The following is a 20,962-nucleotide window of genomic DNA, read 5'->3' as shown; positions in this document are numbered from 1 at the left end:
CTCAGCTTCCACACGTAGTTTCTCTCAGTCTCTGAGATCCCCACCCGCTGTGAGCCCCCCAAAAAACGCCCAGTTCACCCTCTTTCTTCAGCCCTCAGATGGCACAGAACTACAAACCCCAGTGAGGCCTGCCACACAAGGTGCCTGAAGAGTACTGGTGTGCTCTCACCTGCATTCTGGGAATTGTAGTTTCCCCATCTCCTATGTAGCTGGCCCAGAGAACCGCCACACTTTCTCCTCCACGGGCGATTGCCCCAGGGAAGCATGCGTCATTAGATGACAGAGTGGGGGTGGAGGCAGCTTCCTGCTCTTTTGTGTACCCCCATTTGAGTCACGGGGCAGGCAGGGGTTCCAGGAAATTGAAGCTGGGAGGGGAAGGGATCCCCTAATGCCACACACAAGGACAAAAGGTCAGCGTATTCTTGCTGGGCCTGTGTCCCCAAGAACTCACAAGCAGGAGGGTTGTGGAAGAGAGGTCCAGGGGTGACACCAGAGGTCCCTTGTGGTCATGAAGGGTGGTGTGGGATTCCGACACCTGCTCCCTTTCTGTGTGCCCTTCAAGGACAGGCTGGCATGGGAGAGCCCTCCACCTGGTCTCACTTCGCAGGAGTCTTGCTCACCTCTGGCTGCTCCACTCTGCTCTTCCTGCCATGCCACAGCTCCTGCACGCCGGCTCCAGGACCCTGCCAGACACCTGGGTTCCCACTTATCAGCCCTAGCCCTTGTGGCGGAACCCAGGCGTCCGGCCCCCCACCCTCTGGGCCAGCGGGCGTGGAGCCGAGGCCTTAGAGCCTCCCGCCAGCCTTGTTCCTGTCCCATTGTGTATGGGACAGGGGCGGAGCGAGGGCCAGCTCCAGAGAGCCCCCCTCCCACTGCCCCCTCTGCTCAGAGGGGCCCCCTCCCCCCTGCTTCCTAAGGAAAAAGGCCGGGTCTCTACTGAAGGGAGCCACAGAGTTGACGTACAGCCAGCCAACATGGGCAACCTGAAGAGTGTGGGCCAGGACCCCGGGCCGCCCTGTGGCCTGGGGCTGGGACTGGGCCTCGGGCTGTGCGGTAAGCAGGGCCCAGCCTCTCCGACATCCACATCAGAGCCCAGTCGGGCACCAGCATCACCCCCACCGACCCCACCGGCACCAGATCACAGGTGAGAACTGTGCTTAACCATAGACAGCAGGGCAGTGCCAAGGCAAGCCTGAGACCCAGGGTGGGGGCAGCTTGAGCCTGAAGCCTAGCTGGGAGGGCTGGCGCCCACGCAAAAGGGCCTTTCAGCACAGACAGAACAGCCAGGGTGGCTCAGACCCAAGGCTGGGATCAGGGCTAGCAGGAGACAGGTGGCTGAGGGAGTGCGGATGTCGGCTAGAGTCGGGTCAGGGTTTGAATGCTGCTCTGCCTGCAGAGGCTGTTAGGCTCCAAGCCAACAGCTTCACCTGTCTGAGCCTCAGGTTATCAAGAACTTGGCAGTACTGACCCACCAGGCTGTGAGTTTCTGGCTCGGGGTAAGCCCTCAACAAGCAACCTTGCTGATCGTTTCATAGCAGAAGCAAGGGACTGGGGACCAGCTCCAGGAGGGTGAGAATGCAGGGTGACAGGAGAGGGAGAGGGAGGCCAGGAAACTGAGGATCTCAGGATGAGGGGCTGGCAAGGCAGAGCGGCTGGGCCCTGTTCCCCTGCTCCAGGCCCCGCCATCCTGGTGGCCACTGCCCCCCACCCCAGCTCCAAGAGTAGAAGGTTCTCGCTGGGGCAAAGGTCCCTGGAGAGAGGCCGGCCTGGTGGGGGACCAGGCCAAGCAGCTGGGCTCCAGGGAAGGGCTGAGGGCTGCCGACCCTGCAGTTCAGGAGCAGCCTACTGGGCCTGAGGCCCTCCCTTCCTCTCTACCACTGGCCGGCAGCTCTGGGAGGAAATGATAAGGCCTCAGAGCCTTCCCTTAACAGACGGCTACTGTCAGGAGGGGTGTGAGTCGGAGGCAAATCAGGGCCTCCCTCCGTGGACACTGGGGCTCTGGGCTCCATCTTCCTTGAAGCAAGTGCAGGGACTTGTGCTAACTTGAGGCTGCTTTCTGTTGTCGTCACAAAGCACTGCAGACTGGGGGCTTCGTAGAGCGGAGGCTTAGTTTGGCTGAAGCTTCTGGAGGCTGGGAAGATGAAAAGCCCCATGTCTGCAAACGGCACTCTGACCACATTATCACATGGTGACCCAAGCAAGCTGGCCAGAGATGGCCACGCCTACAAGAACTCCTTAACCCACACACAGTTAATCCATCCCTGAGGGCAGAGGCTTCAGGACCCCCCCACCTCTCAGAGACCCCACCTCTAAACGCTGCTGCTCTTGTGAGCCACTTTCTAACACAAGAAATCTGGGGGCACATTCAAACCTGAGCAACAAACACTCCATCTGCAGGCCAGGTGTTGGCAGGTGGGTCCTGAGCCCCCAGTCTCCTTCCCAGCCTCAGCATAGGTAGCCCCAGGCCTGGCCAAGCAGCCAGAGGCCAAACACAGGGCTCAAGCCAGCAAACCCCAGCTGTGACCCTCTGCAGGCAGAAGACTAGACTTTATCTGTCCTGGGGAATTGCCTACCTCCTAAAATGGTTGGGAAGATTGATTAAGAAAGGGCAAGGAAGCAGAGGGCAGGCAAATGATAAACCTGTGGGACCGCTACACTGTAGGAGGAGGCCCTAGGCTATCTCCGAGCAGGCCAAAAAGAAATGAACCTCTTTCATGCAGTCCCACCCCTAGCTCCAACAGCCCTCCACTCACCCGGCCCCCGGAGGGGCCCAGGTTCCCCCGAGTGAAGAACTGGGAGGTGGGCAGCATCACCTACGACACCCTCAGCGCCCAGGCACAGCAGGTAAGGCTGGGCCCCATCTCTGTCCTGGGAGACGAGGTGGGGAGGATGGCTGAAATCTGGGTTCAGATGGGAGTCAAGCAAGGAAGCAGTGCCTTGCTTGGAATGGGCCTCTGGGAAGAGCCCTGAACAGCTGCCACGCATGCAAGGGACTTGGTAACCCGGAACTTTCACCCCAAGTCCTACCCAAGTTCTGCCCTAAGCCTGCTCAACCTCACACCCATGTCCAAGGCTCTGTGTTGGCCCTAAGACTGAACCTCCCTGGAGCCCCCTTCTCCCTCTAAGCCCAACTCCTGCCTCTGCACCCTGAGCTAACCCTGGGCTGACTCTGAGCCATCCCTGGGCTGACCCTGAGCTGACCCTGACCTTTGTACTTCCTGCTCCCTGGACCAGGATGGACCTTGCACCCAAAGACGCTGCCTGGGTTCCCTTGTATTTCCCCGGAAACTGCAAAGCCGGCCCTGCCAGGGTGCTCCATCCCCTGATCAACTGCTGGGTCAGGCCCGGGACTTCATCAACCAGTACTACAGCTCCATCAAGAGGTGAGGTCTCCCCTGACACCCACAGTCCTCCTTGTCCCACTGAAGCCCTAGAAACCTTGTGACTTTCCTGCCTCCTCCCCATACCTCCCTTCTACCCCAATGGACCCTCTTCAGTACCCAGCAGCCCTCTCCTAGCTTTCACAAGGACTGTGTGGCCCTCTCTTATCTTGTCCTCCCCAGAAGCGGCTCCCAGGCCCATGAACAACGGCTTCAGGAGGTAGAGGCCGAGGTGGCAGCCACAGGCACCTACCAACTTCGGGAAAGCGAACTGGTGTTTGGAGCCAAGCAGGCCTGGCGCAATGCTCCCCGCTGCGTGGGCCGGATCCAGTGGGGGAAGTTGCAGGTGTGGCCAATAGACGCCTGTCCAGGGCAGGGCATGGAAACAAAAAGGGGAGGGGGTCAGGAGTTCCTGAAGCTTCCTAGAGGGAGAAGAAGGGATGATCCGAATGGCAGGGACAATCCCTGCCTGCTCTCCTAGAGATTGGAAAGCTAAGTGGATCAGTTCCCACTGCCATGGGCCTGGGGGCTGATCCACTCAGGAGCTAACACTGTGTGTTGGGACAGAACAGGAGACAAATCCAGACCCAGGCAGTGGAGGAAGGCAGACAGGTAGGCACCCCTGCGGCAGTTTCTTTTCTCTCTCTCTTTTTTAATTTATTGACTTAAAAGTCAGGGTTACAGAGAGGACAGAAATCTTCCATCCATTGGTTCATTCCCCAAAGGACCACAGCAGCCAAGCCGGGCCAGTTGGAAGCCAGGAGCCATCAGCTTCTTCTGCATCTCCTATTTGGTTTTGGGGGGCAAGCACATCAGCAGGAAGTTAGAGCAAAGTGGAACAGCCGGGACTCAGTGCCCAGGCAGGATATCAGTACCACAGAGGCTGCCTTTACCGTCTGTTCCACCGCGGGGGTAGTTTCTGAAAAGCCCCTCTGGGTGCCTGCTTCCACTTGCACCTTACCTAACCCATTCTGGTCTCCAGACCATACTCTCCCTGTTCCCTCCCAGTTCCCTATGGCCCCAGCCCCATACCATCGTTCACAGCCAGCCCACAGACTCCGTGCTCACCCAGCTCATGGAGCAGCCTGTGGGCGTGGCTCAAGTGAGGTGAGTGACCCACAGAGGAACTGGATTCATGACCTTGGGTCTCTTAACTGTAACCAGCCGCCAGAGCCTTAGGACTAAGGCCATGTTCCCAGCCAACCCCATGGGAGTCTCCATGAAAGACCCATCCTGGCTGTTGATGGTCAGTCCTTTAAGTTGTTCAATGCTCCAGCTCAGCCTTGAACCCTCCCTTGCTGCCATGTCCCTCGCTTGGCCACAGGTCAGCCACCACAACCCTAACCCTGTCATTGTTTCCTCCTCCACCAGACACCACCCTGGGGCAGGAATGGAACCTTCCAACCTTTCCCCAGGGGCTTCTCACTCGTTCAAGATGACCCCCCCCCCCCAGCTTAATAGAAATCGGCTAGGTCCCTGCAGGCTGCCAACACAGTCACCCCCAGCCCAGCATCAGTGAGCTCAGGAAATCCATAGGCCAGCCATAGTTACCTGCCTGTGCTTAAGCTCGCGGGTGATGGGTAACTTGGCATTCACCCTTCTGGCTGGCCTCCCTGGCCGCTGAGGCCCTTCTGCGAGCATCAGGAGTGACTGGCCCCTCTCTGTACCAGATAGCAAGTCAGCTGTTATAGGAACAAACAGGCACGTTGCCCACAGAGGAAGCAAGGCCAGGCTGTGTGGAGTGTGCAGGGTCGCAGGGCAGGAAGGGGTCCTCGTGCGCAAGGATCAGCAAGATGCCTCCAAGAAGGAAGAGCCACCGCTCCCAGCGAGTAGTGCCCCTAGCGCCAGGCTCCTCCCCAGTAAGTTGCACACAAAGACCCCTCTGGGATGACACTGAGAACCAAATCCTCTCCCCACCCTACTCCGCTGCCTCGGCGGACTCAGGTGTTCGATGCCCGGGACTGCAGGTCTGCACAGGAAATGTTCACCTACATCTGCAATCACGTCAAGTACGCCACCAACCGGGGCAACCTACGGTAAGTGCCCTCCCCTGCGCAAGGCCAGCCCTCTCCTGGTCCCGCCCTTCCTCCCCTCCCCCCTGTGCAGGGTAGGGGCTCTGACCACTGTCCTCCCGGCCTCAGCTCGGCCATCACAGTGTTCCCCCAGCGCTACCCGGGCCGTGGAGACTTCCGGATCTGGAACAGCCAGCTGGTGCGCTATGCAGGCTACCGACAGCAGGACGGCTCCGTGCGGGGAGACCCAGCCAACGTAGAGATCACCGAGGTGAGCAAGCCAGTGAAAGGGATTCTATGGACGGAAAGAGGGGATCCCTGGCTGAGAGGAAGAATGGAGGTGTCCAAAAAGGGGTTTTCAGGGCGAGCATTGAAGCAGGCCAATGAGTGAGGATGATAGGAGATGTCTAACAGAGGGCCATTAGCAGCCACTTCTGCCCCCTCCCTCCCCATAGCTCTGCATCCAGCATGGCTGGACCCCAGGAAACGGCCGCTTCGATGTGCTGCCCCTGCTGCTTCAGGCACCAGATGAGCCCCCAGAACTCTTCACTCTGCCCCCAGAGCTGGTCCTGGAGGTGCCCCTGGAGCACCCAACGTGAGCACAAAAGGAACTGGGTGGGGTGGAGGTGGCCATGCCTGAGCCCCTGGAGGAGGGACATGGTGCAGGCTTCTACGGATGCTGATGTGATGCCTAACACCCCCAGGCTGGAGTGGTTCGCAGCTCTGGGCCTGCGCTGGTACGCCCTGCCGGCAGTGTCCAACATGCTGCTGGAAATTGGGGGCCTGGAGTTCCCCGCGGCCCCTTTCAGCGGTTGGTACATGAGCACAGAGATCGGCACGCGCAACTTGTGCGACCCTCACCGCTACAACATCCTGGAGGTACAGAGAAGCTTCAGGCTGCACCCGGGGGCTGGAGCCTGACTCCAGCAGGGGTCTGCATAAGGCCAGCCAGCCGGGAGTGGGGCTATCTGAGCTCTGTGGGCTTCAGGGCTGCCTCCTCTCACAGACTTGAGGACGGGGCTCTGGAACCACAGAGGCTGAGACCCAGGGGTATGTGTGTATGTGTGTGTCTCCAAGGACAAGATCTATAGCTCTATAATTGTTAGCAAATTCTCAAAGAGGATTTTTAACTCAAAAGAGTTTAAGATGGAGATGAGAAACCAAGGCCCTGGATAAGGAAGCGCAAGGTTCCTCTGTGGTCTGTGCAGGTGCCCTTGTAGGTAAAAAGCTGTCCAAAGCCCACTCACACTAGGTGGTCAGGCCTCCCCACACCCTCCTGCCAACCTCACTCTTTCTTCCCACGAGCTCAAGGTAGACCTTCTTCCCACTCCCCTTGCACTCCCTGTGGCCTCTGTCCCGACCAACACCATGAGCACCATTTTCCCAGGATGTGGCCGTCTGCATGGACTTGGATACCCGGACAACATCATCCCTGTGGAAAGACAAGGCAGCCGTGGAAATCAACCTGGCTGTACTGCACAGTTACCAGGTGCAAAGGCCAGACTGGCTGGGAGGGCGGGCAGCACAAAGGGAGGGCACTTAGAAGCTGCAGCAAGTCTTGGAGGGGTGCCCCCAAAAGTTCTGTAGCCCAAGTGCCTAGGGCAACACTAGGCCTACAGTTCTGGGTCAGCATGTGCTATTGTTGGTGCAGTAAGACTGGGCCTGCTGTGTTCCAGGGACTTCACTGATGCTCAGGTTCCCAGGGCATACTGTGACACTCACTGGCTTCTGGCAATTTGAATCCCAGGGTTGAGGGAATGCTACATGCTGCAAGCTATAGTTTAAGGACACTAGTGGCTACTGAGGAAGCTCTATGGGTTCTCAGGAGTTTGGGATATTCTGGTTTAGGTGGTAAGGCACATAGATTCCAGAGATTAGAACCACTATGGGTCGTTGAACTTGAAGCATGACCATGCAACCTGTGCTATGGGGGGTGACATACTTTGAGGGGACACATTATATGCTAAACTTGGGGTGATCTAGGTTGCAGTGTGCTCTAGGGTGAGAGAAAAAGAATGGATGGAGGCTGTGGGTCCTATCTGAGCTGACCTTCTCTCCCCCATTCCCAGCTGGCCAAAGTGACCATTGTGGACCACCATGCTGCCACAGCCTCCTTCATGAAGCACCTTGAGAATGAGCAGAAAGCCAGAGGGGGCTGCCCTGCCGACTGGGCCTGGATCGTGCCCCCCATCTCAGGAAGCCTTACTCCTGTCTTCCATCAGGAGATGGTCAACTACTTCCTGTCACCTGCCTTTCGCTACCAGGTGCCCAGCCCAGCTGACTCCTGCCCTTTTTAGACCTATCTGGACCCAACCCTAGTCAAGCAGTTCCAGAAACCTCTAACCTTTTACTTTCTTCATTCATTCTCCCTTGCCCCCAACCCATCACTTCCCTGCAGCCAGACCCCTGGAAGGGGAGTGGAGCCAAGGGCACTGGCATCACCAGGAAGAAGACCTTTAAGGAAGTGGCCAAGTGGGTACCCTGGAAGCACCACCCTTCCCCAAAGCACACCCTGGGGGGACCCGGCCCTGCAGTGGCCTAGGCCCAGCACTCCAAAACCTTTGCTGTGATCTGTGTGAACCCCTGCCCTTGGAAGTCTTAACCTGGTGGGTACACTAGGGAGGTCCCACCCCTGTGCCCCTGGAATGCCCTCACTCAACCCTCACCTGCAGTGCCGTGAAGATTTCTGCCTCACTCATGGGCACAGTGATGGCCAAGAGAGTTAAGGCCACTATCCTGTATGGTTCTGAGACTGGCCGGGCCCAGAGCTATGCACAGCAGCTTGGGAGGCTCTTCCGGAAGGCCTTTGATCCCCGGGTAAGACTGAGCCCAGAGGGGCAGGGAAATGGAAAGGGACGGGAGTCTATTGGCACCTTCAGAGATGCCCTGGAGAATGGGGGAGGGTCATAAGGGATTCCATAAGGAACACTGGAATCCACAGGGATTTCAGAGATCGAATCTGACCTGGGTGGCCCAGGCAGCAGGTGCCAAGAGCCCCAGGACACGTGTCTTCTATTGCCCACAGGTTCTGTGCATGGATGAATATGACGTCGTATCCCTTGAACACGAGACACTGGTATTGGTGGTGACCAGCACATTTGGGAATGGGGATCCACCAGAAAATGGAGAGGTGAGACCTTTGAGAATGGGGCCCCCATGAAGGAAGACTCAAAACTAGGGTGGCTGGACAGAACCAATACACATACTAGAATGGAAAGGAGAGATACTGAGATCCCCCAGAATAGAAGTGGACCTGCTACTGGGCCATCAGCCTACATAAGCCACACCCCAGGCTCACCTATATGGCTGCCCACAGAGACAGATACCTCTGCCTAAGCCCCACCTCGGTCATTTACATCATCAGTACAAGTTTTTTGTTTTAAAGATGTATTTATTTTCTGGGAAGGCAGATATACAGAGAGAAAGAGAGACAAAGAGCTTCCATCCACAGGTTCACTCTCCAAGTGGTTGTAATGGCCAGAGCTGATTTGAGCCAAAGCCAGGAGCCAAGATTTCCTTCCAGGTCTCTCACGCAGGTGCAGGATGCCAAAGCTTTGGGTCGTTCTCCACTGCTTTCCCAGGCCACAAGTAGGGAGCTGGAAGGGAAGTAGAACAGCCAGGATTTGGACCGGCACCCACAGAGGATCCTGGCACATGCAAGGCAAGGATTAGCCACTAGGCTATTGGGCCAGGTGCAGTGCAAGTTTCTAATATAAGGAAGGCACTTCCTGGCTGGCCAACAAGGTTATGCTGCTCTAAAAGTTACACATGAGAAAAACAGGGAGGCTCCACTTTAGATGAATTTTCAGCCTTTTCATTTCATTTCTTCTCTCTTCTTCTTCTTCTTTTTTTTTATTTAACTGAGCAGAGAAACAGAGAGAGGGACAGACAGAAGAGGGAGAGAACTCCCACTTGTCTCCTCACTCCCCACGGTACCTAATAGCCAGGGCATGACAGGAGCTGGGAACTCAAATCGCAGCTCTCTCATCTCTCCTTTGAACAAAAGCAAATAGCACAGGTTCAACAACTTCACTTGTTCAACAACAACAAAACCTGGAGTTAGCCATTATCTTGCAGGCTAAGCCTCTCTCAGCTGCCCCAAGCTGTGTTCATTTCTGGCCCTTACCTGTTGTCACTCCTAAGTTGTTTCCACTCATGCCTTATTAGCAGTAAATACCTCCTCACGTAGCCTTAAGCCAGAACCCCAAAACAAAGCTGAGATCTGACACAAGCCTTCTCTTCTGTTCTACTGTTCCTTCCAGCCCTCCTTCTGATCTGCTTTTTAGAGAAGGCAAGCACCTCTCGCAACATCTGTCCAGCATCTGGGAGGGAACTTTTGCTACATCAGAACATGACAGAGGGTGTTACACAGTGAGACAGAGGAAGGGCCAGCAGAGAGCCCACTCTAATAATAAAGCCATGCCCCAATAACCCCACAGATTAATCCATTCACATGGGGACAGCCCTCATAACCCAATCACTCCCCTGTCCCGCAAGAAGGTCTGACTTTCAAATGGCACCAACTGTAGGGATTACAGTTCCCAAAACATTCATTCTGAGGGTTACACACTCAAAGCATGGCGGTATCATCAATGAGCTCTTTGAAAGCATGAATACACTCCTGGAAACCCAAATGATATACAGAACTACTTCCTTGCTTCTAGAAGTTTCTCTCACTGATTCTGTCTCTGCACTAGCGGTGTCTGTTGCTACCAGTCCCACCTGCTCTATCGACTCATGGAGATAGAAGCACACAGGATAATGGCTTCTCTCTGTTTCCAGCAGTCACCCATGTGGTTGCATGAGTCACTCTTCCAATCCTTTCCACTGCTGAATAGCGCTCACTGCACGAATACCCCGTCTGTTTATCCATTCTCCTGCCGATAGACGCTTGGACTGTTTCCAGTTGGAGGGCATTATGAATAAAGCTGTTATGAACATTCTTGTACCAGGCTTTTGTAGCCTTATGTTTTCATTTCTCTTAACCAAACACCGAGGTGAGGAATTTCTGGGTCACAGGCAAGATATGTGTCTAAGTTTCTTCTTTTAAGCAAAGCTTACTAAACAGCCAAGCAGACTGAAATGTACCCTTTGAGATCTATGCATTTCAATGTCTGTTTTACTCCCAATTTTTTTTCAATGAGAAAATCTAGGAATATATTCCATAGAAAATGGTATATTCACTAAAGGTAAAAGAAAACTTGTAGCAGTATTACATAGCTCATAATACCCTGTACTGGAAACAACCCAAATAACTATCAACAACAGGCTTAATAAATTGTGATACGCTCAAATCCAATACAGCAATAAGTGTAAATAAGTTACAGCTACACACACACAACACGATGAACCTCAACACATGTAAAGAGTATAAGAGAACATGAGGGCTCTCTAGAAAGTTATGGAAAATGTACATCATCTTCTATTCATTCCATTTTCCACTGACCTTTTGAAGTGGCCTTATACTGTAGGATTTGCTTTTTACAAAGCTCAGGAAGAGATGAAATAAGTCCATGATATTATCAAGCAGGAGACCAGCTAGTCACCCTGGGGAAGGGGAGCATGGTGACTAGGAGGGGACACAGAAGGAAATACTGGGGTGCTGGTAATGTTTCTTGATGAAAGGCTGCTTGCAAAGGGTATGCTGGATTTGCAAAAATCTGTGTGTATGTTACATCTTTTTTTAAAAAAGATTTATTTTTTTTTTATTGCAAAGTCAGATTTACAGAGAGGAGAGACAGTGAGAAAGATCTTCCATCCGATGATTCACTCCTCAAGTGAGCACAACAGCCGATGCTATGCCTATCCGAAGCCGGGAACCAGGAACTTCTTCCAAGTCTCCCACATGGATGCAGGGTCCCAAGGCTTTGGGCTGTCCTCAACTGCTTTCCCAGGCCACAAGCAGGGAGCTGGATAGGAAGTGGAGCTACTGGGATTAGAACTGGTGCCCATATGGGATCCCGGCGCATTCAAGGCAAGGACTTTAGCCACTAGGCCACGCTGCCAGGCCCCTATATGTTACATCTTAATAGAGCATTCAAAAAATGAAATTCAAGTCATATATCCCAATTATGGTGAACATCCAGAATTGCTACTTAAATACCTCCGCGGTTAGCATTCAGATGTTATGTCCTTCTAGCTTTTGTTCTGCTGGAAGGTTTCTCTCACATAGCTCTGAGATGTTTGCACAGTAGCTCACAGCCGTGCTGAAGCCTTCTCAGAAAGGCTGCCTAATGATGTCCTCTTGGGAACAGGCTCTATAAAGGGAACTGAGGGCCGTGTCCACCCAAGAAATACAAGGCTGGTGATAGCCAATTTTCTTTTCTAAATAAGCCTCTTACTTTGGGAGGCTTTGCAGAGAAAGCTTCCATTCTCTGGTTCATTCCCCAAATGACAGCCATAGCCAGACCTGGGTTAGCCTAAAGCCAGGAGCCTTGGGGAGAGTCGGGGAGCAGGCAGTGTGGTAGCTGTCTTTGCATGTGGGGCTGGCATCCCATATGCATGCTGGTTCAAATACCAGCTGCTTCACTTCTTTTTTTTTAAGATTTTTATTTTTATTGGAAAGTCAGATATACAGAGAGGAGGAAAGACAGAGAGGAAGATTTTCTGTATGATCATTCACTCCCCAAGTAACCACAACAGCCGGTACTGTGCCGATCCAAAGCCAGAAGCCAGGAGCTCTTCTGGGTCTCCCACGCGGGTGCAGGGTCCCAAGGCTTTGGGTCGTCCTCAACTGCTTTCCCAGGCCACAAGCAGGGAGCCGGATGGGAAGTAGGGCCTCCGGGATTAGAACCGGCAACCATATGGGATCCCAGCGCGTGCAAGGCAAGGACTTTAACCACTACGCTATTGCACTGGGTCCCGCTCCACTTCTGATCCAGCTCCCTGCTAATGTCCTGGGAAAGCAGCATGGACTGGCCCAAGTCCTTGGGCCCTTGCACCCAAATGGGAGACCAGGAAGAATCTCTTGGTTCTTGGCTTTAGATCAACCAATTGAGGAGTGAACCAGTGAATGGAATATCTCTCTTCATCTTTCCTCCTCTCTCTGTAATTCTGCTTTTCCAATAAAAATAAATACTTTAAAACAGGAAAAGCCAGGATCTAGGAGTTTCGTTGGGTACCAGTTTCGTATGGTACCCTGGTACCATATGGGTACCAGGGCCCAAGCATCTGGCCATCCCAACTGCTTTGGCAAAGAACTGGATTGGAAGTGGAGCAGCTGAGACTCGAACCAGTGCCCATATGGAATGCCAGATTCACAGGCAGCTTTACCCAGTATGACACACCACCAGCCCCTCATAACCAGTTTTTTTATGGATAAGAAACAGCCAGCCCTTCCTCTGCTACTGTAAGCAACATCTGACTAACTAACTCACCAAGGTTTTTAAATCTTTTGACTTGGTAACTCCAGAGCTACAGACTACCCAAAACAAAGATGCAAAAAAGAATGCAAGGCACACGTCTAATAGTGTTTGAGCACTATTCACAGATCATGCAGGTGCCTGTCAGTCCGAGGGAAGGACACAACGGTGGAATAGGATGTAGTAGTTAAAAAGGATGAAGTCCATCTTGATGCACTGAACTGGAAAGAGTTCCATGAGAGGTTATTGATAGATACTGGGTAAATCTAGCATGGGCTCATTTTCACTGTTTTAAAAAGACTATAAATACATGAGTGCAACCAAAAGGAAAATTACCTTCTGTCAACAGTGCATAACCTTGGAGGGTGAGACTGGCAAGAAAATGGGATAGCTTGTCTCTTTTACTACTGTAGTGCGGTTGTTTAAAAAGAAGACAGGCCTCTTCTGAAGTGTTCAAAATGAATAGAAATTAAAAGTTACAAATAAGTAAGACTAAGCAGCAGCCCTGTGCAGTTTTAAGCTCCTGTTGATAGTTTGAAATGCAACAGAACTAAGTGCAATGCACACTCCTCCCCATACAGAGTTTTGCTGCAGCCCTGATGGAGATGTCCGGCCCCTACAACAGTTCTCCTCGACCAGAGCAGCACAAGTGAGTGTGGGCAGGAGCTTCAGGCAGGTGGGAGCACAGAGCCAATGGATGGATAGGAACTTTATACACAGGTGGGAGTTCAGAGCCAATGGGTGGGAGTGGACACTTCAGGTAAGTGGGAGCGCAGAACCAATGGGTGGGGATGGGGGCTTCAGGCAGGTGGACGCACAGAGCCAACGGGAGGCCAACAAGATGGGAGTTGAGAGAGCATTTCCTCTGTGCCACAAGCCAGAAGGCAAAGGATGGAGCCTCCAGCACAGCTCCAGGGAGCCCTGCCTCCTGGAGATAGGCTGGCCTCTGCCTTCCCCCAGAGGAGCAGGATGTGTCACAGCCCAGGAGCAGACAGCTGGAAGCTCACTCGCCTGGACCTCAGATGTGGCTCCTGCTCCCTGTGACACCCTGCCTCTGTCCTCTCTTGTCAGGAGTTACAAAATCCGCTTCAACAGCGTCTCCTGCTCAGACCCGCTGGTGTCCTCTTGGCGACGGAAGAGGAAGGAGTCCAGTAACACAGACAGTGCAGGGGCTCTGGGCACCCTCAGGTTCGGGCACCCTCATGAGACTCAAGGGCTCCTTACTGGGAGGGGACGCACAACTGGGGAAGTTGGCTGGGCAGATGAGGACCAGGTCAGGGGCTCTAGTGACAACTCCCTGCTCCCCAGGTTCTGCGTGTTTGGGCTCGGCTCCCGGGCATACCCCCACTTCTGTGCCTTTGCTCGTGCGGTGGACACGCGGCTGGAAGAGCTGGGCGGGGAAAGGCTCCTGCAGCTGGGCCAGGGGGATGAGCTCTGCGGCCAAGAGGAGGCCTTTCGTGGCTGGGCCCAGGCTGCCTTCCAGGTAAACCCCTTTGCCTATGACCAACATCCAGCCCCCTTCTAGCTTGACAGTCCCCGCTTACAACTCATGCCAACAGGCAACCCCCTCTGCTTTTGTGAATTTCTTTTTTTAGTTTTATTTAAATAATTTATTTTATTTATTTGAAAGGCAGAATTACAGTGAGAGAGAGAGATTTCCTATCTGTTGGTTCACTCCCAAAATTGCCACAACAGCCAGTTCCAGGCCAAGCTGAAGCCAGGAACCTAGTACTCCATCCAGGTCTCCCACTTGGGGGCAAGTATTTGTGTCAAATTTTCATGCTTTCCCGGGCACATTAGCAGGGAGCTGGATTGGAGCTGGAGGAGCCAGGACTCTAACCAGTGCCCACACATGACGCTGGAGCTGCAGGTGGCAGCTTTACCAGAGTGTCATCACTTCTAACAGCTGCATGATGGAGGACCGAGGGGCTCACTGCTGCCCTGATTCTACTTCTGGCATTGTTGTTCCTTCCTGGCTCTACCCTCCAATCATGCCTACAAAGCCAGTCCTCTGTCTCCAGCAGTGGACCATTTGGCCCTACTAGCCAGCCTGGCCCCAGCAGAAGCACAGCTGAAGAAAGCAGGCAGGTCCTGGCAGGATGGAGAGGTCAGACAGCATGAGGGCTGGAGCCAAGACCAATACAGAAGCTCCAGAAAGTCTGAAGCCAGGCCGGCAGGGGGAGTACCTGCACTGGGAGGGTGGTCTTGGCCACAGGAGGGTACCAAGGCCTGGGATGCTTTAAGCCTGGACTTCCGCTGCAGGCAGCTGCTTGTCCAGCTGGCATCAAACACAGGTTTCTTCTCACCAGTTCTGTGCCTGCTCCTGCACCCCAGGGCCCATGGCTCTGGTCCAGCTGGTTAGGACTGACAGAGAACAGCCCAACAGGCAAAGGGATGGGAACAGCTGCCTGGTAGAGGGGAAGTCAAATTGAAACAAAAGGCCCGGAGTGGAATTTGGACATAAAGGAGTGCCTAGAAGCTTTGGAGTGAGCCGAGACTTCTGTTGTAGGAATGTGGCTTCGGAGGTACAGGACCGATGACAACACAGCAAAAGTAGAAGCAGGAAGAATGAGCCAACTGGGGTGGTAGCAGTGCGGGAAGGAAGGAAGGGAGGGGGCCGAGGAAGGAAGGAAGAGATATAAGACTGTGCACACATCACAAAAGATTAGCAGGAGCTGGCGATATAGGGCTCAGCCAATCAGAGATGAGCCCTGCTGGGTAGCAAGCCTGCGCCTGGCCAGTTGCTGGACATGTGCGTGACCAGAGCAGATGAGACCCCATGAGGACACCACCAGAATCCTGTGTCCCTCTCTCGGGGCCCTTGTGAGCTGGGCACACTGTGCTGAGGGCTTTACCTCAAGTGTCTCACTGAGTCTTTCATCACCAGAACCCAGTGAAAAATAAAGATGGAGAAAGTAAGGCTGCAAGTTCAGGAGTCAGAACGTGAATTCAGGGCTAGGTGCACAGGACGCCTTCCCACACTGAGCTACCATACACCAAGCATGGTGCTCTCTGGGACACGGGATTGATGAGCAACTATTGGCTGTGAACTCAATGATGTGTAGAATAGTGAGCAGTGCCCCCAAGCCCAGCCACCAAGCCATGAAATGGACTGCAGGACAAGATCAGTGCTCATCTCAGCCTCCGTTCCAACCTCCTTTCCCCTCCTGCCCCTGGGGTTGCCGACCCTACAGAAACTACTCAGCCAGGCTGGTCCAGCTGCTGATGCTATGCAGGAACAGACCAAGGTGACCAGGGATCTAACAGGTCCCACGTCACCCTCTCTCGCACACTGGGGCTCCTCGGTAGGACAGTCCCGAGAGCACAGGTCCTCAGCCCTGCCTCTCTAACCCCTCAGGCCTCCTGTGAGACTTTCTGTGTGGGAGAAGATGCCAAGGCCGCTGCCCGGGACATATTTAGCCCCAAACGGAGCTGGAAGCGTCAGAGGTACCGCCTGAGTACCCAGACTGAGGGTCTACAGCTGCTGCCAGGTAAGGGTCTCATCCACCAGTTCTTAGGGGACCCCAGGGCCCCAGAACTGACCCACCCAATGGGCCAGGCCCTTCTCCCTGGTTCAGGCCTAGACTACTCTGCCCCACCCACCCACCCCCCCAGGTCTGATCCATGTGCACAGGCGGAAGATGTTCCAGGCCACCATCCTCTCAGTGGAAAACTTACAAAGCAGCAAATCCACGTGAGGGAAACTGCTTCTCCCACCTCCCCACTATCCTGGCCCCTCTGCACCCAGACCCCGGCACCCCTTCCCCCATCCTGCCTCTCTGCGCCCAGACACAGGCACCCTCTCTCCTCCCCTCTATGACCTCCATTTGCCCCCACAGCCGGGCCACGATCCTGGTGCGTCTGGACACTAGAGGCCAGGAAGGGCTTCAGTACCAGCCAGGGGACCACATAGGAGTCTGCCCACCCAACCGGCCTGGCCTTGTGGAGGCACTGCTGAGTCGCGTGGAGGATCCGCCACCACCCACCGAGCCTGTGGCCGTGGAGCAGCTGGAGAAGGGCAGCGCTGGTGAGGGGCTGGGGCACAACAGTGAGGGCTTGCACCCATATGCAGGAAGGCCTCAGCCCTCAGCAGGGAAGCACCTCCATCCCCAGCTGCCTATTACTGGCACAGAGCCAGCTGGGCCACCTTGCCAGGCTGGTCTTGTCACTGGATGCTCCCAGCAACCCACCTCCCACACCACTAGAGGCAGTTCCCTTGCTCTGGGATCCTTCCCAAAGCTTCCCTGGTAGTTGATCTTGCTTTGTAGGATACTGGGTGTATCCTCTGCCACATGATGCCTGAGGTTAAGATGGGGCAGGGATGGGGGTGCTGCAACAGAGGAGCCAGAGCTAGCCAACTCCAGCCAGGGATCCCTCAAACAAACTCCAAGCCTGCCCAGATGGGCAAGTTCTCTAATGAAATATGGAGTGTGGTCATCACACACTGCGGCCCACACCCTGTAGCCGGCCTCCTGCTCAGAGCTCCCTGTGTTCTCCCTTCCCAGGTGGCCCTCCACCAGGCTGGGTGCGGGACCCCCGGCTGCCCCCCTGCACATTGCGCCAGGCTCTCACCTTCTTCCTGGACATCACTTCCCCACCCAGCCCTCGGCTCCTACAACTGCTCAGCACTCTGGCCGAAGAGCCCAGTGAACAGCAGGAGCTGGAGGCCCTCAGCCAGGTGGGGACTGCCCATCGACTGCAGAATGGGCACCAGACACAGAGCAGATGAGCTGGGGGAGGGGGCCCAGGAGCAGGAAACTCCCTGTGCAAGTTCCTCCCCAGAATTTCCTCTCCTGGGTAACATGCACTGTGGTTCTCCAGAAAATGGATTCTTTCCTGGAGCCTCAAGCCCTTAAAGAAATTCTTTTAGGTTACACTGAGGAGGGAGAAAGCCTTAGGGGGCTCTGTGGAGAAGGGAGGACAGCAGGGAAGGCTGTGGGGTTCCCAGCCCACTGTTTCCCCTGCCCTGCCAGGACCCCCGGCGCTATGAGGAGTGGAAGTGGTTCCGCTGTCCCACACTACTGGAGGTGCTGGAACAGTTCCCATCTGTGGCGCTGCCTGCACCCCTGCTCCTCACCCAGCTGCCCCTGCTGCAGCCCAGGTACTACTCAGTCAGCTCGGCACCCAGCATCTACCCAGGGGAGATCCATCTCACTGTTGCTGTGCTGGCCTACAGGACGCAGGGTGAGGCTAGGAACAGGGGTGGGGATCTGGCCTCAGCAGAAGTGGGACAGCCCTCAGCAGCCTTCCCTCCAACCCCCCAGATGGGCTGGGCCCCCTGCACTATGGAGTCTGCTCCACATGGCTGAGCCAACTCAAGGCTGGAGACCCTGTGCCCTGCTTCATCAGGGGGTAAGTGAGCCCTGTGAGAGGGGAAGGAATGTCAAGACAGCAGCTGTCTCCCCATCTAGGCAGTAAGGAGGTGCTTCATGCATGGTGGGAGAGAGAGGAGGACTTAGTGGGGGCTGTACAGGGCCAGCATGCTGACTCCAGGGAGAGATGTTACTGGAGGCATAGAGGACCCCCTATAACACAGCAAGGATGGAATGTGGCAAGGTCACATCAGGACTCTGGCAAAGCTCTGGCCTTCACAGATCAGGTCTGGAGACCTGTCCTAAGATGTCCTAAGACCACCTCTCCAGAGGCAGCTATGAATCCCTCAGCAGCCCTCCTACTTTCGGAAAGTGTAGTTCCTGTGTCTGCATCTGAAACTGTGGTCCCTGGGTACTGTGGGGTCCCTGACTCCCCCACTTAATCTAGAGAGAATGGGCCAGGGTAAAGACCACTTTTGGTCACAGCAATGCTGACTTGGCAACCCTGTCCTTCCTGTCGCACCCACATCACAACCTGGAGCCCAACAGCCAGAAGTCTTAGGGGGCCTGATGGCAGGCCCCAGCTGGCGTCAGCGAGACCTGCTCACCCAAACCCAGCCAGAGGGCTCAACCTGTCCCAGCCAAACACCAACATGAAGGCCATTGTTGAAAATAAACAGTCATTGAGCTCATTGTAAACCGAGAGGCTGTCCTTTCCCCTCACCCCCATATTTCCTAAATCCTCATTCTTCAAAGCCGAATTGAACTGTTTCCTTTGGCCCAATCTCTAGAAACCAAAGACACAGGGACTTTCTGCCTGCTGGCAGTTCTTGTGACAAACACAACCATGCTAACACAAGCCAGAGCCTGTTTTAGGAACTTTCCCAAGTACTGGAACCCGAGTTCTTTCTCCACCCTGCCTGCCTGAGATTGATAAAAAGAGGGGAGGAGAGAAGGGGAGGGGGTTTAATGGAACATCTCTTCGCTAGGGCCCCCTCCTTCCGGCTGCCACCTGATCCCAGTTTGCCCTGCATCCTGGTGGGCCCGGGTACCGGCATTGCCCCATTCCGGGGTTTCTGGCAGGAGCGTCTGCATGACATTGAAAGCAAAGGTGAGGCTGGGGGCTGAGGGCCTGATGGGAAGGCAGGAGGGAGTCACGCATCTCAAGAAAAAAGGGACAGAGCAGAGAGGCAGCTAGGAAAGAGAAAACTTGAAACTGGCTGTCAAAGAAGCCTGTTAGCCCAAAGACCCAGGGGTGCCTGGGCACGCAGGCTGGGCCTTGTTCCTCTGGCTTCCTGGTACCCAGTGGGTGCTGAGGTGGATTAAGACAAAGGGAGACAGACCTCGGAAGGGACCAGGTTGGGACTGCAGAGGAAACACTCCAGGTGGACTCCAGACTATTCCACAACTCACCTAGATGTGCTCAAGGCCTAGGGCAGCTACAGTGTTTAGGCTAGGCATGGTGTGCCTGGGTAATTTGTCAAGCCGGGGACAGAAAGCTGAAGGTGTAGGAGAACCTGGGGCTGGAGCCTGGAGGGAGGCTGGGCGCCTCCCACACAGCGGGAGGCAGGGGGCTGTTCAGCAGAAGCCCCACAGACACGGCACCCCAGGGACGCCATAGGGAAGGAAGACCCAACAGCCCTAAATGGTGGCTGCTCCCTCCAGAAGGGGTAGTCAGCCAGCAAGAGTCACTGCTGGGGCCGAAGGGGCCCTTCCAAGCCCTCCTTGTCGCCTGCAGGCCTGCAGCCTGCCCCTATGACGTTGGTGTTCGGCTGCCGCTGCTCCCAGCTAGACCACCTTTACCGCGAGGAGGTGCAGGACGCCCAGCAGCGCGGGGTGTTTGGCCGCGTCCTCACCGCCTTCTCCCGGGAACACGACAGCCCCAAGGTGAGCGGCCTGAGGAAAGGGAAAGAAGGAAGGGGCAATGGGGATGGTCCCAACCGCAGCCTGGTCCCCTGCACTGCCTCTCAGCAACCAGTCCGCATGCCCCTACCCCACCCCCAGCCGCGTCCCCCTCCTGGGCTCCGCCTTTCTAGACCCCCACTCCACGGGAGGTGGGCCCCACAGGTCCCCCTGCATATCCAACGCCGCCACTCTCGGCCTCCCCTCAGACCTACGTGCAGGACATCCTGAGGACCGAGCTGGCGTCTGAGGTGCACCGCGTGCTGTGCCTCGAACGTGGCCACATGTTTGTCTGCGGCGACGTCACCATGGCAACCAGCGTCCTGCAGACTGTGCAGCGAATCCTGGCGACCGAGGGCGACATGGAGCTGGACGAGGCTGGTGACGTCATCGGCGTGCTGCGGGTGCGGAGGGGGCGGGGCTCGTAAGGGCGAGGGCAAGGGTGCTCCTGCTTTTGCTCCTGCAGCTTTTGCTTCTGACTCGGGTTCTGGCTTTCTTCTTTCCCTTCCGCGGCAGGATCAGCAACGCTACCACGAGGACATTTTCGGGCTCACGCTGCGCACCCAGGAGGTGACCAGCCGCATCCGCACCCAGAGCTTCTCTTTGCAGGAGCGGCAGCTGCGGGGCGCCGTGCCCTGGGCGTTCGATCTGCCGGGCTCAGACACGCCCGGCTCCTGAGGGCCCTCGGGAGTTCGCAAGAGGAGCCGGGGCCATCCTCCAACCTCCCCTCTTTGGGGTGCCTTCCCACTTCAACAGGGACAGCTTTATCCCGCCCCCCCCTCAAGAATGAGCAAAAGGCGCTCTCTCTCCCTCCCTCTCCCCCTCTCAGCTGGACCAATTCCTATCCTCTTTGTGAGCTTTTAAGTGAATTTTAGATTCCCCTTAGCCGTTTCTCGGGAGTATCTTACCTTTAAAACTTAACCTCTAAGTCATTCGAATATTTATTAGTGAAGATTTACCCTAAGAGACTGCTGGATGTGACAGAGAGATGCTGA

General features: G+C 55.2%; 1 protein-coding gene across 1 annotated transcript; it reads left to right on the top strand.

Moving 5' to 3' along the window:
* The first annotated feature begins 904 nt into the window (after positions 1 to 904).
* NOS3 (nitric oxide synthase 3) lies at positions 905 to 20,932 on the top strand. Its single transcript, XM_058654923.1, has 26 exons — positions 905 to 1,144; positions 2,721 to 2,844; positions 3,235 to 3,383; positions 3,564 to 3,726; positions 5,325 to 5,416; positions 5,522 to 5,663; positions 5,848 to 5,987; positions 6,097 to 6,271; positions 6,780 to 6,881; positions 7,462 to 7,656; positions 7,791 to 7,864; positions 8,065 to 8,209; positions 8,418 to 8,522; positions 13,335 to 13,402; positions 13,825 to 13,941; positions 14,062 to 14,236; positions 16,112 to 16,244; positions 16,369 to 16,447; positions 16,593 to 16,780; positions 17,259 to 17,431; positions 17,727 to 17,937; positions 18,018 to 18,105; positions 19,055 to 19,176; positions 19,804 to 19,952; positions 20,177 to 20,371; positions 20,484 to 20,932. Exons 1-26 carry the CDS (start codon positions 975 to 977, stop codon positions 20,643 to 20,645), a joined length of 3,636 nt encoding a protein of 1,211 aa, XP_058510906.1. The 5' UTR covers positions 905 to 974; the 3' UTR covers positions 20,646 to 20,932.
* Positions 20,933 to 20,962: the final 30 nt, after the last annotated feature.

Source organism: Ochotona princeps, chromosome 25 (assembly GCF_030435755.1).
Source record: "Ochotona princeps isolate mOchPri1 chromosome 25, mOchPri1.hap1, whole genome shotgun sequence".
In the NCBI taxonomy this organism is placed as follows: domain Eukaryota; kingdom Metazoa; phylum Chordata; class Mammalia; order Lagomorpha; family Ochotonidae; genus Ochotona; species Ochotona princeps.
Note: the sequence above shows the minus strand (reverse complement) of the source record. Positions and strands in the feature narration are given on the sequence as shown.